This window comes from Cavia porcellus, unplaced genomic scaffold (genome assembly GCF_034190915.1).
Source record: "Cavia porcellus strain 051 isolate PalLab524CR breed Dunkin Hartley unplaced genomic scaffold, mCavPor4.1 scaffold_1, whole genome shotgun sequence".
NCBI lineage: Eukaryota > Metazoa > Chordata > Mammalia > Rodentia > Caviidae > Cavia > Cavia porcellus.
This window is the reverse complement of record NW_026947484.1, coordinates 118,537,162-118,554,727: the sequence shown is the minus strand read 5'-3', so window position 1 is coordinate 118,554,727 and position 17,566 is coordinate 118,537,162. Positions and strand designations below refer to the sequence as shown.

At 33.9% G+C, this 17,566-nt stretch overlaps 1 protein-coding gene across 4 annotated transcripts in view; it reads left to right on the top strand.

Annotated features, from left to right (window-relative positions):
- The window catches only part of Dpyd (dihydropyrimidine dehydrogenase), an 816,845-nt gene that overhangs the window by 694,551 nt on the left and 104,728 nt on the right, over positions 1 to 17,566 (top strand). For all 4 annotated transcript variants that reach the window (XM_003478953.5, XM_063254705.1, XM_063254712.1 and 1 more), the window contains one exon: positions 9,850 to 10,029. In XM_003478953.5, coding sequence (XP_003479001.2) covers positions 9,850 to 10,029 — 180 coding nt within the window. The remainder of the gene's footprint in view (positions 1 to 9,849; positions 10,030 to 17,566) is intronic.

The following is a 17,566-nucleotide window of genomic DNA, read 5'->3' as shown; positions in this document are numbered from 1 at the left end:
CATGTAGTTTCCTTTTCTTGCCCTACTTTCATCATGAGAAGTGCTGAGCATGTACAATGTTCCCTGCACGCCCTTGCCCCACCACCTGTGTTAGTGCAGAGTAATTGAAAAATGCTATGTAACTGTTGCTGCACCAAAACACTAGCACAGGAAGATGAGAAACTATTTTACTAGAAAAATCCTAATGCCTGTGGAGCAAAAGTGGCCAAGCTGCCTCCAACTGCAGTCACAGCCCCTAACCAAAGAACAGTTTGCATAGAAGCCTGGTGTATAGAGGACTCCTGTGTCGTCCTAGCCTTTTTAGTCTTATATTTGTGTTCGTGGGAAGTCAGGACCATCACCAGCAATATCTTTGAAGAGGCAAGGCAGCAATTACCATTCATTGGCCCTACATATTGTGCCTACTTGTCCATTTTATCTCTAGCCTCTCATAAAAGGCTAGAAGTGCTGTGTCTCTACATGGTTCTCTTTTATTATTATTATTATTTCTTGGTTCAGGTCATTATTGAGATCTGAATCCTGTTGGAGTTCACTTTGTAAAGAACAGTTACAAGAAGAGGGGCAGGGGCAGTCCAGGCTGCAGGGCACAGTCCTTTGACTAATCACTTCAGGCCATCTTCAGTCAAGTTGTGTCATCAACAAAGTGCAATAGAGATCAGACCTACAAATGGTCTCTGGAGTAGTAGTCAAGTGGGTAGCCCATCGCCTGTGCCGCCTTTGAGAAAATACTTGGAGAACTGATAAAGCCATTCTCATTGGCAAAATGTGGTTTGGATATTAGTGCACAGTATCTTAAAAATGCTTCTCTCTCTCTCTCTCTCTCTCTCTCTCTCTCTCGCTCGCTCTGTGTGTGTGTGTTTTACTTGAACTTAGATTAGGAAGTTAATTAAATGAATAATAGTCACAACTTGACAATGAAAAATAGACTTTCAAACTCCCTAGTATCCTTCTTTGATTACAAAGAAGGTGGGAAAAGGAAAATTCACGTATTTAGAATTTGTCAGCAAATCTATAAAGGGGTTATATTAGAAGATAAGTATGTGATTGACAATTAAATTGTGATATATGAAATGAAACAAGGGGAAAAACTCCTGCCATTAGGATTTATCAATGAGTAGTAATTAAAAGACAACTTTGAAAATATTTAATAAGCAGAACCACTTATCTGACTTTTTTTGACTTGTATCTTTCAAAAACAACATCTGAAGGGTTATTTGTTTATCGTTTTTTCCACAAACTAACTCAGTATGGCCAGAGCACAGAAAACTGAACTTGAAGCCAGATTTCTTAATAGGATGACATTTGAACAGCTATTTTACTTAGTGATCCTGTGCAGTTTAGTAGCAAAGCTGAAATAAGCTCTCTCCTTTTGGGGGAAACAAGATGGTATTCTGCTGAATGCTAGAATTTTATCACTTTGAAAAACAAAAAAAAAGCTGCTTGAGAGACCTAAGATTATAAAAGCATTTGAGATCTCAGAAGGAGTTTAAATCAATGCACTGCCACAGTTACAGAGCAGATGAAAGAGCCTGCTGTCTCAATTGCCAGGAAACTACTTAGAAACTCTCACTTTGATTTCTTCACGTAGTTCGTTACATTACTGCTAAATGCAATATATAGGGACATCATGACTTTGATGTTGTACAGCTCCAACAAATGGAAACTAATATGATAGAACAACTAAGATTTGTGGTTTTATGTGAATATACAAATATACCCCTATGTAGCTCCTCTTATACTATTTCTCTCCAGAGGGTCTCTTTTAGCCTACACTTTTATAAAATTATAATTGTGATCTTATTCATGAATTCAAGTAAACAAAGCTATGTATGTGTAGTCAAAAATCTCATATTATTATTCTTAATTATTGCCTTAACAATATGCATTATTTACCAATTTGAAAAGTACAGTGTAATTTCAACATCTGTGTGTCACTACTGGTCAGACCTCAATTTGGTGAAAAATTCTTGATTGCATTACTTTGGAAAACTAAATCTCTTTAAATCAGTGGATATGGGCAAATGGAATTGCAAAGAGCATTTCTATCCAAATAGAGCAGAGTTCTGTTTTTCAGTTTTAGTAGTAAACTTCAAGTGCATTATCCAAATATTAAGATCTTAAATTTTAATTATCTGTGAATTTGTCAGTATTCATTTAACTAATTCATTTGAAATCATTTTGCAATAAGATAGTGTTATGAAAACTATAAATAAGTGCTTTTTGACATATGTGAGACTTCACATTTAAGATTGAAATTTATAGAATAAAGAAAACGACAAGTTCTGAAGAGGTCGCTAGTTCTGAATCTTATTGTTGACCACCTACTTGCTAATCTTTTGAATCCAGGCATTGTATTCAGTGTTCTAATTTTTATTTCCTCACTTATTAACTAATTCACGGTGTCTTCTCTACCTTCTCAGAACTGATGGATAAAGTAAGGAAGATGATACTAAATAGGCAGTTTTGTAAGCAGACGTAACTTTGGCCAGGAGGACAGGCCACAGTGCCTCCAATTGGCCGTGTGACCACAGACAGATTATTCAACCTTTACAGAGTTCTGGTCTGTGAAATTCAATGGCTGGTGTCCAAAAGTAATTCCTTTTATTCTTATTTGTGAATGTATTTTGAAAGATATAGATTAATATATAAATACTTCTACAGCATACATTAAAAACTATAAGACATTATGTAAATATCTACAATAATGATGTTTCACATTACTTTAAAGAGTTTGACCTCTTAGCAAAATAAATTAGTAAAGAAAGATCCTAGAATTTTCTTCTTGAAAATCTGCATGAGGATGGATGATCCACTTTAATCAATGTTTTTTAGATGGACTGCCTTCATGGGAAGATCGTTCAAGCCTTTCCAAACACTTATGACTCTTGTCTTTTATAAAATCTAATGTGAAGACCATTGCAGAAGAATTTGTATTTTTCTTAAATATAGTTACTCTCCAATGGACTTTTTACAGATGATTATAGATGAACTTTGAGCCTACTTTGTCCTTAAATGATAAACATGTATCTTAGTTGTATATAGACTGGAGGTATATATTCCTAAAATCTGGATTGTGATTTTCCAGGTTATATAATAAGAAATGAAAAGGAGTGATTATAATCATGAATTTATCTGAGTTGTATCTAATAGATCAAACTCACCACTTAAAAAACTTTATCATATTATATAGCAATATCATTTAAAAAATGTGTCACTATACTACTCAAAACCTTGTACTAGTCAGACATTGTAACATACACCTGTAATTTCAGTACTTGGGGAAGCTGAGGCAGAAAGATTGAAAGCCAAGCTAAGGTTGGGTAACTTAGAGACTAAGATGCTCTAACTCAAATTAAAAACAAAAGAATGAGTTATAAAGAAAACCACTGTGGATGTAGCCCAGTATGAGGATCCTGGTTAATTCCCTAGTGCCACAAAATGAAAACCAACAAAATAAAAGCACATGGCAGTGTCTCTGCTTTTATATACTTTCTCTTTGCCAAATTACAGCTATTCCTCATTTAATGAACTACCTGTTTAAAGATTATTCAGATTTATGATCCACCACTTGGACTTGCAGCCCATCTTTTTACTTATTTTTTGCAGTTTGTACATCTTGTTTACAGAGTCTTTATATATTTTTACAATATATTTTGCTTATATAATACTGTGATTTTTACTGATTGCACTGTACAGTATAGTTCTATGGTTTTATGTTCTGTTATATATTACTACATGTAAGAGTTATGCAAATAGGGGCTGGGGATTTAGCTCAGCAGCGTAAGCGCCTGCCTTGCAAGCAGGCAGTCTTGAGTTCGATCCCCGGTACCAATAAAAAGAAAAAAAAAAAAAAGAGTTATGCAAATAAAAGCAAAGTCCTCAAATTGGAGTTTCCTTTGACCATTTGGTTTCAAGTACTGCAATGTACACATTGTGGAAAATTCCTCATTTCTGGATCAATTCTTTTACCAACCTAACAGAAGAGATGGGACTCAGTCATTAAATGAGGTATATCTGGATCTACTTGGTATAAGTCTTTTTACTGTGTTTTTGAGAGCTTCCAAATAAATTGTCTTTTACATTTAAATTTATTTGAAGTAAGCAAAACTCTCCATTTGAACTTTGCTAGGCACTTAACATTCTACCATGGGTTTATTAGCATTCCATATAAGCATTGTAATTTCTATACACTTTCACCTTCACAATGTGATTTAATCTCTAAAGCCATATTATCATCTAAATGTTTCAGATTGAGGGGGAGGGGACTGAGTCCTGTTCATCCGGCCACTGAACAACAGAGGTGGGTCTGAGGCATATGTATTCTGACAGGACCAAAGCTATTTTTTCCGTAATATCCTTTATGCAAGTAAAAATAAGGTCCAGACTTTCTTTTGCAGCATTAGAACAAAAATTTATTAGATTTTAACAATTATATCCTGCCTAATTCATGCCTTAATGATTTATTTATGTTATTAAAATTATTTTTAGTGTCAATTTATTTTACTAAGTACTAAGTACTATTTTGGGTACTTACGTATTTTACTTTATATTCCTGTGTGCTGAGTATTTAGTATCTATTTTTAAGTGGAAAAAATTGCTTACCATTACTCAGCTAAAATGTGGTTTGAGCTCAATGTTCCCTTATTTCTATGTGAATATGCTCTTAAACCCCTCAACTCGGTGTGTCCTAAAAACTAATACATTTGACTTTAAGAAGTCAAAGCTCTTTCCATTTTTAAAGTAACAATATTACCTTCTCAGCTGCAAAATCAGGCTTATTCTGAATATTTAAACAATGCATGCAAAAGAGATTTTTAAAACGCAAGTCTCCATAAATAGCTAATTTATTATGAAAAAGAGCTCCCACAAATCTCTGTCATCCCCCAGGTCTGGGCACAACTACTTTTTATAAAATGGCTTCCATTAAATGTGCCCACACCTGAGATAAAAAATTAGGACACTGTGGCAGAGGTCTGGAGGAGATCATTGAGATCTTTATGGCATACCCCAAACCCAGCTACACAGGGGCCCCACCCAGCTCCAGATAGAACTGTTCCTGCTGAGAGTTTAGAGGCCTCTATTTAAAACAGCTCACTATCAGTATATTCATACTTGTAAAAGATAATTAATGATGACAACCATCCTCCAGTGGTACCTGAAGTCCTGCTGCAGAAAAAGATAATCCAGTCCTCACCATAAAAAATGTACAAATAATACTAAGTAAATATGTTAACAGCTATTAAGAGTCTAAATCAGACTAGTAAACAAACAATTAAGAGATATAAAATACACCCATTTAGGCTTAGTGGCTACATATTTGAAGTTTCAAAAGGACAAATTTACCACTTTTATATAACTTCTTACTATATTAATACGTTTGCAATTCATGCAGTTTATAATTATCTTGGAGAGTGGTCAAATATACATACTACAGTTCTTTTCTTTTTTATTCCTTTCTCTTCTCTCCCCTCTCCCTTTTTGGTTTCCCTTTATCTTTGAGAACAAAATGAAGCTCTCAATGGAGTGAAAGGTTAAGTAACTAAGAAATTCCATTTTCTGAAATCAAATTCCATGAACCAAGCTCTGTTCCCAATGGGCAGCTCATATTCTAAGATTTTAGTCATATTACTATTCAATCAGAAAAGTTTCTCTTTCTTCAAAAACACCTTCTGATAAGGACTGCATCTTTTGAAGGGCCATAAAAATGTTTATATAATCTAATAATAAAAATTAAAACAAAATTGTGTGTTTACAAGAAATTTGCTTTGCAGACAACATTTCAAGTTGAGCTTCACCCTTACAGCATTTTTAAAACTACTTCAAGTATGGTCCAAGGGTATCATCGTCACAGGCAAAGTTGTCACCAGTGCAGAATTTCACCCCAAAGTCTCACTGAAAACCATCAAAATGTAAATCTGCATTTTAAAAGATCCCCAGATAATTTTATGTATATTAATAATTTTAAAGAAAAAAATCAATGTGCAAACTTCCTACTACCAGAAATGCTCTCAGGAAAAGTAATGGGTTTAATCTCATTGGAAAGCAGAAATAAATGATGTTGTCCAAGAATGTATCTAAACCAGGTAAAATTTGCCACATGCATAAGTGTATCTGAAGTGGTCCCTCCAGCACCCATATCTCATGGTCATCTCCAGAATACCCAGTGCTGCCCACATCCTGGCCATGCTCAGCTGTTGTCGGTAGTCTTTCCTTCTCTGTCATGTTTGTCTCTTCTTCACATCTCTGGATAGAGCCCAGTGTACAGACCACAACACTAAGATAATGATCATGAAAAGGATAGGAAAGAAGGATCCATCTTAGTCTTAGATCTTTTCATGTTCTTCTGGAGTTCAAAGATACCTAGTCTATGCACTCCATCCTTTTGCTAAGGTTAGCATATATGACTATGCCACATTTATAGATTAGGAGAATCATTGAATTTTGTATTTTCCCATTAGAAAAAACAGAAAAGATTAAGATAAATTTTATTGTTCACTCCATGTAATATATTTCTAGATTACTTCGGGAAGCCGGTTTTTACAGTATTCATGAACACTCCATAAAATAAATGATTTTCAAAATATGATTTCCTGTGTTCATTTAGCAAGCTATTTTAAGACTACATAAAAGCATATGCTATTAAAAATGGGACCTCACAGTAAACAAAGAGGTTTAAGTAAAGCATCAATTGACTTGCATAAGCTTAAAACCTGTAAGGGAAGTTATGATGATGTTCTTTATGACTGTTCTGAAAAAAAAATACTTCTCAACCATGAGAAAGTTATTACAAGCCCAATTAATGCTCGAATTGTTCTTCCTGAGGAGTATTTTCTTTACATACTGTGAATAGGCTTCATAGAAAATGTTTGAGTTTGTATCTATGAGTTACTCTTTGTTGTTTGCTGCATTGTAGTAACATAAACACTACAAAGTAGGCAGTGAAGGAATTTGGTTTCTGCCTTTTGTTTTTGAGTTAGTATTATTAGTACAAGAAAGTAAAGTATTCACAGTTTTCATTTAGCAAGATGGACTTTTTAAAAATAATTGTATTATGGCTGAAGATAATTTTATCCAAATTTTCATATTTTCATTAATAAAACTGTTAGAAGAAAAGATGACTGTGGGTACAGTAAAGCAGTTTCTCCTCTGCCAGTGTCTGTCTCTAGCTCACATTAGATTTTATGATTCTGGGCCCTGGCTCTGCAACTTTCTAATTGTGTACCCTGAAGCAGTCATTGCAGTTCTCTAAAGTCTTATTTTCCCACAACTGCAAAATAAAACTAAAATTTAAGCCTATATTTTAGATTAATTTTGAGAAATGAATGAGAAATACATTTAAAGTATTTAGCAGAATATCTGGCCAATATTAGACATCACATTAGACATAATATTGTTTTTAAATCACACTTGATGGGCCAAGCTTGAAAAAAAATCTAATGCACATAAGTCATATCCAATTCTGAAATGTAAAAATGATTACATCACCTTAATACAGCTACTTTTATCCTTTAAAATATAAAATACAAAAGACTAAGCTGTGTCCCTAGATCTTCCCTTTCTCTTACAGCACCAAATTTCTTATAAAAACAGTCTATCGCCATTTCTTCAGTTTCACAGCTTCATCTATTCTTCAAGCCTCCAACAAACACAACAAAAACAGTTTCTTCACTGAACCACCAACTCTCGTATACAAAAACAAACAAGCAAAAAACCACAGATATGTATCTTTCTAATGCCAAATGTCATGCTCACTTTTCACATCTAATGTCCTAACTTTTATGCAGTGATTGATTTAACACTCTAGAATCTCCTCTACTTGGTGTTGTTTATGATCTCCTTCCTCTAAGATGCCAGTATACTCTCCCTCAACCCACCCATATTTCTCTCCATTCCCAACACTCCCAATTGTGGAAACTTTTAGTATGCTTTCATTAAATTCAACCAACTTTTAGTATCAACTAGGTACCAGATAATATGATAGACAAATTTTACTTAAGAACCTAGAAGGTTTTAAAAGATATTGATACAGAATCTTACTTATTTTTTTACTTTCAGGTATTTCCTCTATTTTCATTCCAATCTGAGACAACTTTTCTCTATTGATTAACATTGCCAACCACCTTTATATATACAGTCTACCTTGCACCCATAGATTCCACACACGTGACCTCAGTGAACTATCGATTGAAAATGTTTGGGTAAAAAACCCCACATCTTGCAATGAATATTGTCCTTATTATTTAAAAACAACAAAGTATGGCAGCTATTTACATTTTACTGCCCATTTTATATAGTGACCTGAGCATCTACAGATTTCAGTATCTGTGGAGGAGTCCTGGAACCAATCTCCCATGGATACCATAGAGATGTACTAGGAAAAATAAGATGAAGGGCTTTAGCTCAGTGGCACAAGCACTTGCCTGGCAAGTGCAAGGTTATGAGTTCGATCCCTGGTATCCCCCACCCCCAAAAGAGGAGATGAGTTCTGCTTTGCTTAAATTTATTTGGATAATTAATTCATTAAATAGATTGGTAAAATAGATTTGGAAAAATGTTGAAATCTGTCTTATAAATTTTGAATGTGGAATGATGTTTGTCTATTTAGACAAGGACAGCATCCTGTTAATTATAAATGTGTTTCAGAAACCTATATATGGTATCACATTGAAGCAATATCTTTGGAAATAACCAGCTTGGAAATGCTTAGCTAAATCTACATTCTCTAAGCACTATCCTGAATCCCTATCGCAATCATGAAATCCCAATTACATTTTTAAAGGAAAGCTCAGTTTCTCTAATTCAATTTTTCTTAAGACTAGATTTTGTATTTCTATTTATGTCATGTGGTGACTCAAATTTAAAATTCTCTTATTAATCGTCATTCGACATGTATGTGTTGAGAGCAGAATAAGGGACAAACCCTGTGCTAGTTACTGGGGATAATATAATGACCAACCTAGGCAAGGCTCTTCCCTCTGTAAGTTTCAGTCTGAGGATTGAGTTGTCAGTCATCTGTAGTGGACACACACAGATTTTTCTTGGACATTATTCTTAATCACTCAGTAATCACAAGTCAAGATATTTAAGTAAAAGAAAAGCCAACTTGTTCTGGGCTCCTCAAAAGCTCCCAAATACCCCAAGACCTAAAAGTGATTTGTGGTTAATCATATGTACAAGAAAATTTCTTCTGGGCAGTTGGAAAATCTTGTGAAAAGATTTTTCTATATCAAAGAATTTTGCAAATTAAGAAGAGGAAAGACCTGAGTAATAGAGAGTGAAAAAAAAAAAAAAACAGATAGGAATGAGGCATAAAAAGGGTAAACGAAGGTTGACTCGTGTGGATGAACACTAGGCTATCCTGGGTTTGATCACTAGCAGGTTTGAGAACAACTGTATCTCCAGGAAGCTCATCTCAGTATAAGGAAAATGAGAGAACTGAAATGCCTTTCTTATGTTTGCCAACTTTACTCTCTAAAAATTCAACCCATTTGATCCAATGTTAACACATGTACTGAGGCATAGCTGACATACAATAGACTATACCTATTTAAAACATGTGGTTTAATGTGTTTAAAAATGCACATACATCACCGCATCACTGATGACAATAATCATCCTGTCTGGAAGTTCTCCTTTGCGTTCTCTCATTCCTACTGTCCCCACCAAACCTTAGCCAATGATTGATCCATCATGCCTAAAATAGGACCTATACATCCCATAAATGTTTTTGTTTGTTTGTTTGTTTTTTGGTTTTTTTTTTTTTTTTTTTTTTTTGATGAATGGTAAGTAAATCTGTTTGCAGTCTTAGCTCTTTGTTTGATGTTGGGTTGGTTTCTCTGCCTTTCCCAGGTATGCAGTGCTATTCAGAATCAGGATTTCACTGTGATTGAAGACTACTGCACTGGCCTCAAAGCCCTGCTTTATTTGATGAGCATTGAAGAGCTACAAGACTGGGATGGACAGAGTCCAGCCACTGTGAGTCATCAGAAAGGGAAACCGGTTCCACCTATTGCTGAACTCACTGGAAAGGTATGTATTCACCTCTCTTGTGTTATTCTTGAGAACTCTGCTTCAATGTGTTTCTACTTCAGATCTTGCTGGCTTTCCCACATTCTCACTCACAGAAAAAACACGGTGCCTGGCGGATGTGATTTTTGCAATAGACTCATTCTGAAGGAGGCTTGATTACTGCTCTATGATGGATCTGTGAGTTACCTTTTTATAAAAACCAGTGTAACACAAGGTCACATAAAAGAACAAGATTGAAGTTTGTGTGTAAAGTGCTTCCAAATTCTTGCTTACTGTGGTGTTGACTGGCATTCTTTCCAGTGGGAGACTAGAGATTTCTTTATTCTTTAACAAGCTCTGGAAATTATAACATTACCTTTCTATTTTCAAGACAATCATATCAACTGGAGTCCTGAATAACATGATGAAGTTTTTTTTTTAAAAAAAAAATTAAAATCTAATCAGCATCTTTTGTAACTGCTTCTGCTGTGTGGTTAAACCTGGGCTCAAAAGGTTATGTCCCAACTTTCTCACTAACTGCTATTTTCTGGGAAATATACACTACATTTACATTTTGTATAATACGGTGATTTTAGCAACTCTTTTCTAAAACAACATTCAGCATTTTGCCTTTGTATTTCCTTTGTACTATTCTAAATAGACAACCATTGTCAGAAGACATTTCTTGAGTCCTGAATGAAGGGAGGAAAAAATTACAATTCTTAGTCTTTTCAGCTTGTCACTGCATCAATAATTAACTTTAAAAAAAAGAGAGGCAGTATAAAAAGATTCTTTAAGGAAGCATTTAATAATTCAAATGAATCTTAACTTGAAACAGGTCACATGAAAAAGAATGAAAAACAAAAACCCCGGGTACTCTGCTTTGGATGGCTGAGTGGGACTCTGAGAATAAAAGAAGCATCATATAACTGGTTAGTTCTAGTGAGAAATATAACTGTCCCTTTCCTAACACACAGACAAAAGTAAAACCGTCTTGAAGAAAAATGTGTATGATTGTGAAACCAATAATGAAAAAGAAAAGAGGTAAGGAAGGAAAATCTTACAATATGGGTTCCAGGAAAATATCATGATGAATGACTCCACGAGTAGCAATCAAACAGAAAGGCTGTGACATTAATATTTATAATATTATAATTAGCAAGACAGTGCCTAAGCAGGACTGTTCATATAACTAATCATATTATCATAAACTGAGTCTGCAGTATTCAGCCAGTGAGGGTTCTTGCTTTTATCAATGACTATCAATAACCTAGGGTTATTTACAAGTAAAAAATATTCACAAAGGACATTAGCTCATTCGGTGTAAACATCTCAAGGGAATTGTTTCTGATGTGATGTATATGACCACCTATAAAAGCATTGTCTCAAATATGGGTGGTTGCCATGTGAGTTGAAATGTAAGTAGCTGCTAGCACTGTAATGCTTTTGCCCTTAAAAGACATTCACACTCATTTCAAAACTTGATATTCAAATAAAAGATGGATAATGACAGGGACACTTAAGTGGATGATATAAATGGAAATTGATTTTCTAACTAGATTCAGACTTTATTTTAGTAAGATCAGCCTTCATCAAAATCAAAGTGTATTTTTTAACATTATCAGTTGTTAAAAAAGATAGATTTTGCCTATGTGCTTATATCGATGAATCATTTCTCAGCGCTAAGTTGAGGAACTAGCAGATGGTCTGGTAATAGATTTGTGCTCCTGAATTCTCCAGTGCAGGCTGACATGATTACAATAGTGAATATCCCCTTTAGGTTAATATCCCTAGTACTGAATCAAAATGCTCTGGATGTAGGATACAAGTGGCTTCCTAATTGTTTCTTCTTACTGCTGAGTGTGTGTGTGTGTGTGTGTGTGTGTGTGTGTGTGTGTGTGTATCTTTAAAAAAGACTCATATTATGCTTTCGTTAGCTCATGGGTATCCTCCTGATCCTTCTGCCTTATAGATATTTCATATTATTAGGAAAATGAGTGAAGAAGATGCAGACCCTTCATCGAAGGACTCACTAGAAGTATATGGCTTCTTTATTCAGGAAAGTTTTGTTTGGAATGTACAAGTGTTACACCATTTAATATTTCACTCCTAGGTGAGGCTAGAATGAATTTGAGTCCATAAGGAAAACCAATTAAAATGTAATGTTTGATAGTGGACAAAAACAAACAACAACAAAAACAAGACTCTTGACTATAGAAAGAATTGTGCCCAGTTAGCCTTGTTATCTTTCAAAATATTAGTATATTTAATGTAATCTGCTTATGTTCACCTCATTTTTGATTAAACTCCCAAGAAATGTTTCTTATGGTAGTTATGAACAGCAGGAAGTGATGTGTTTATAATTTTACAGTGCAAGTTGTTTAAACCAGTACCTGCAGGAGGGGAGCAACTCCCTGAAGAGAGGTCATCAATTTTGCCACAAAATACAGTTGCCTGTATCCAACTGTTGGTATTTAAAAACTCTGAGTTATTCTTGTGAGAAATGTAAATTCCCCAGGTCCCATGCATCCATCCTAATTCAGTTGATAGGAAGTGCATTTTCACATCACCAATTTGGTAGAAAGACCTTCATTGCCAGAAGAAATGGGACAGATAATAGCAATAGCAAACTCCCGGATTGAGAAGTTAGGATCGGGCACGGTATGGAGAAATCTGGCAATAACGATTTTGAGCCAGAAGAGAAATAAAACAGACAAAAAAAGAAATTCAGAGATTTAACAGTGGTTTCCAAATGGTCATAGGGATACCTAATGAGGAACCTACACAGAGGATAATAATTACTAGCTAAGTTAACAGGAAAGGTACTAGGTTTGTGCTATGCTCCATTACTTAATAAACAGGTCTTTTAAAACCTGTTTCTGAAACTTTAAAATGCAGGCCACCATAATGTAGGTCTGCAATTCCTCTTTAAAACTTCTGAAACCTGAAAAAAATGATAAAATCAAATACTTTCACATAACTTATTTGGAAAAAATCCTAGCCTGAAATGATGTGAGGCTATTAATAATCTTTTCTTGCTTTTTATAGAGAACTTTTCAGTGTTTATTGCAGAAAGACTAATGGGTTTCATTCTAGCTTGTTGTCCAACATCTTGCAGAGACTAGAGGTAGGAGTGTTTGGTAAACTGGGATATGGCCTATTTTACTTTTCTTAACCCCCTGCCCAAATCTGAATCAATACGTGTGGCTCCTGAGATTTTAAATAAAATCTTGCAAAAAATACCTGAGTGGAAATATTATTGCAAATACATCTTTATTCAGAAGTCCTGAAACAAAGTATATGTTTTAATGAGAGAAAATATTACTTGTGAATATTTCAAAATGTGAGAAACAAGAATTATGTTGAGAGGATTTACTAAAGAACATGAAGGAAATAAGGCACTTTAGTTGAGCAGCAAATTTTGTAATCAGAAAAGCATAGAAGGAAATGTCTTCATTGTATGAGGGATGAGAGCAGAACTCCTAAGAAAAACTCCTAAGAGTCTTGGAAGAGGAGCAGCAGGAACCAGATCTTCCAATGGTTGGAGGTCTGCATATTTTCTCACATGCTCTTACCAGCATGTATTGTGGCTTTGCAGTTCACCAAGGGAAAATTCTCAAGCATTGTCTTCTCTGTAAGTTAACCCCTGGCCTCTACCCCCAAATTAATTTCTGCTTCTCTTCCAGAACCTCAGGTCCAGCAGGTAACAGCCAGTTGTACATGTTTGTTTTTTCTGCTAGAGAATAAATCATTCATCTTATCCATCTTTGTATTCCAATAAGAGCTTAATAAATTTTGTTTGAATAACTGGTAAATGAATAAATGAATTTTATAAGAACATGGAGTGTAGTAGCATTAGAATTAATAGTTACTTGACTCTTCAAGCTATTACTTTTTCTGGTACATTAGAAATGAAAAGAATGTAAAAAGAAATAGCCTTTGCACTTAAAATCTCATTTTGTGTATGACTTCAGTTTAATAAAATGAGAGGGGAAAAAGCCATAATAGCGCAAGGTAGGCAGGTAAGCAACCTTATCACAATTTTGGCTTGACAAAATGCATTAAGGTTGTGAATCTCTTAAGGTCTTAGGTCACATCTTGTGGGCCAGTGACTAACACAGTGTCTACCATGTAGGATCAGTGACACAAAAGCCAGATTGCTGAATGAATGTAATGATCAGTCACTAATTTATATTTAGATTTACTTTAAATTTCAGTACTTTTACTTAACCATCCACGATTCTCTTCTTTTCATTCATGAAAATCGACACTTCTTTCTCTCTCTAGTATAGCCCTTTGTTCGTATAGCTGGTATTGCTCATATTATATTATCTTCTTTTTATCTGTCTACTTGTCCACTGCTGCAGATCATTACGAGCATTTTGAGACCAGAGAATATGTCTTATTTATGCTTGAGTTTTCAAGTACCCAGCACGATGCTACATGTTTATAAAATTAGATTGTACAAAGCATTCATGGTGTTCTTACTTAGGAGAAAAAAAGAAAGCCAATTTATAATTAAAATTCAAGCTATGCTGTTTCAAGAATAGCAGTTATTTTAGAAGAAAACAGTAAATGTGCCAAATTACTTTCAGTAGGTATTAAAACATGATGAAATATATATCAGTATTAATAAGTGAAAATAATTTGTGCCCATTAAAAACGTCCATTAGGATAAAATCACAAATGCTGCCATGGGCTTGTATAGCAATTATAGCAACGAGGCTTTATTTTGATGGTAGAAACTAACATTGTGTCCGTAAGACCAGAGGCATCATTTTTAAATGCCAGAGGCTTATTTTAAAGCCTAAAGAACTTAATGTCATAAAATTATCATCATGTGGCGGTGGTGATTTTATATGTTGATGCCTATTATTTTATTTACTTCTAGTAAATTTCCCAATGCAGAGAGCAAAATGTTCAAATATTATGTAAAGTCAGCAGCATTACAATTGCAAAAAAGCCTAATAAGAGCAGTTGCATAAGAACACAATAGCAAATAGGAAACTATTTACTAATTTAAACTTTTGTGTCATCAAGGCTGGGGGTATAGCTCAGTGGTAGAGGGTTCCCTTGGCATCTATGAGTCCCTGGTTTGTATTCCCACCACTGAAAAAAAAGTTTGTGTTACCTTTTTAAATTGAGGAATATTTTTTTTTTAAATTTTAAAATGAAAAAGAACAACAATGATGATACAGAATTTCAAAACAATATAATAGGAGATTAACAATGGTTAATATATTATGTATTGCTGTCTTCAAAGTGCTCAGATTACAAGATATAGGCCTGAAAAAATGATCAAATAATGAAAGCATAAACCATTCTTTTTATGAACTAATAGACATTAGTAATATAGTCTTTCTTTTCCTCCTTTCCCTCATCCCAGTTGTTCTTTCTTTTTGAGCAATGTCTTCCCTTTTACTTTCACAATATCTATTGTACATTTGGGATCCTAATTACTGTTTCAGTTTTTTACACTAGATAGAAAATACAGTGTTTACACATGTGAGTCTGATTTATCATGTTGATAAAGAAAAAATATACAAATCTTAAAACAGTTGATGAGTGATGATTAATGCATGTACTATGAAATTCTCACTTCTGCCAAGATACAGAATATTGCTAACTCCTCAGAGATTTCCCATGTACTTTCTCAGCTGTCATCTGACCCCTACCATGATCAGACACAAACACCATCTAATTTCGATAAACATAGACTTATTTGGTCATAACGCCAACACTATGTAAACAGAATTCCACGAAGTATTTTGTGTGTGTGTGTGTGTGTGTGTGTGTGTGTGTGTGTGTGTGTGACAACTTTCATTTGACGCAATGTTTCAAAGACTAATTCATGATTTTATGAACTGTATTGTATATTATTGGTTTGTTTCTTTTTATTTGAGAACAAATTACTATAATTTGTTTATTCATGTTAAATGATATTTGAGCTGTTTTACTTGTCATTATAAGTGCTTTCATAAGCTCTATTGCATACAATTTGAATATGTGTTCCCATTATATAACAATAAAATTTATTGGTCATAGAGTAGATACATGAATTTTACAAAAATTTTTTTTCACAAATGTAAAGTGATTGTTTCATTTGAAATTCTTGCCAGTTTTGAGCAACTGTTTGGTTCTTCCATATTCCAGCCAACATTTAATGTTCTCTGGCTTCTAGGGTTAGCCATTCTAGTACCTGTGTTTTAAAATCTCATTAGGCTTTTAGTTTTCATGTCTTTGCTAGTTACTAATAAGTTTACAAATTGCATTCAATGTTTACATATCTTCAATTTTTACATATCTTCCTCTTTCCATGAAGGATTGGTGCAAATTTTTTGCCCATTTTTGACTGCTTTAATTGATTTTTAGGTGTTCTTGACATAATCAAGGTGTAAGTCCTTCAGTCAGAGAAATCACTTGACAAAATCTAACATATATTCATAATAATAAACCAAAGTCGTCCATTAGGGAGGGAAACTTTCTCAATCAGATGAAAGCTATTTTAAAAAATATGTAGCTAACCACCATCATAAATGCTAAAAGATAAATTATTTTCTTCTAATTTCAAGAATTGGGCAAGAATTTCCACTTTTTGTGCTATTCAGTATTGTGGTAGAAGTTCTAATTAGTACAATAAGGACATAAAAAGAAATAAATAATATCTAGATTTGAAATAAAGAATTTAAACTGTCTTTATTTTCAGATGGTATGATTATGATTATGCATGTAAAATATCCTAAAGGACTTATAAAACATGATTAAAATAGGTGAATGTGACAAAATCTCAAGATTCAAAAATGATATACAGAAGTAATTATATTTCTATATGGAAAAATGAACACTGGAAAATCAAATTTGAAATGCCACTTATAATAGAAGCTAAAAACTGTACAATCGTATAGGAGAAATTAAAATACATGTGATATCTTCACAATGAGAACTAGAAACAATAAATGAGGAAAACATAAGATATAAATGATTTGTTGAGTTTTCAGTTATCTCCAAATTTATGATCCCAGTAAAATCCCAGCATGTATTTCTAAAGAAATTAGAGAACTAATTTTAAATTTTATATTTGGAATCAAGGAGCCAGACTAGCCGCAATAATCTAGAAATAGAAAAAGAAAGTTAGAAACTTTTACTTTCTGCCTTCAAGATTTTCTATAGGTCTATAATAATCAAGCAAGCGTGTTTGGTGTTAGAATAGACAAATAGATCAATAGGACAAAGACAAAGTCCAGAAATAGTCCCACATATAAACACTCAATTGATTTTTGACAAAGTGGCAAAAACAGCTTTGGAGGAAAGAAAGTTCTTTCATCAAATGATGCTAGAATTAATGGAGACTCGTACTAAAATAAATAAATTTCATTCCTCTTTCACAGAGAACACGGAAGTAGATTTAAATATAACATATATGTAAAGACACATTGAGGTTCTCAGCAAAATGGCTCACAAGGCATGTACAACTGTACTTCTAGATTATAAAATTTTGAATGAAAGCATAAGTAAATATATTTATAACCTTGGCACAAGGAAAAATTTTTAGGACAGG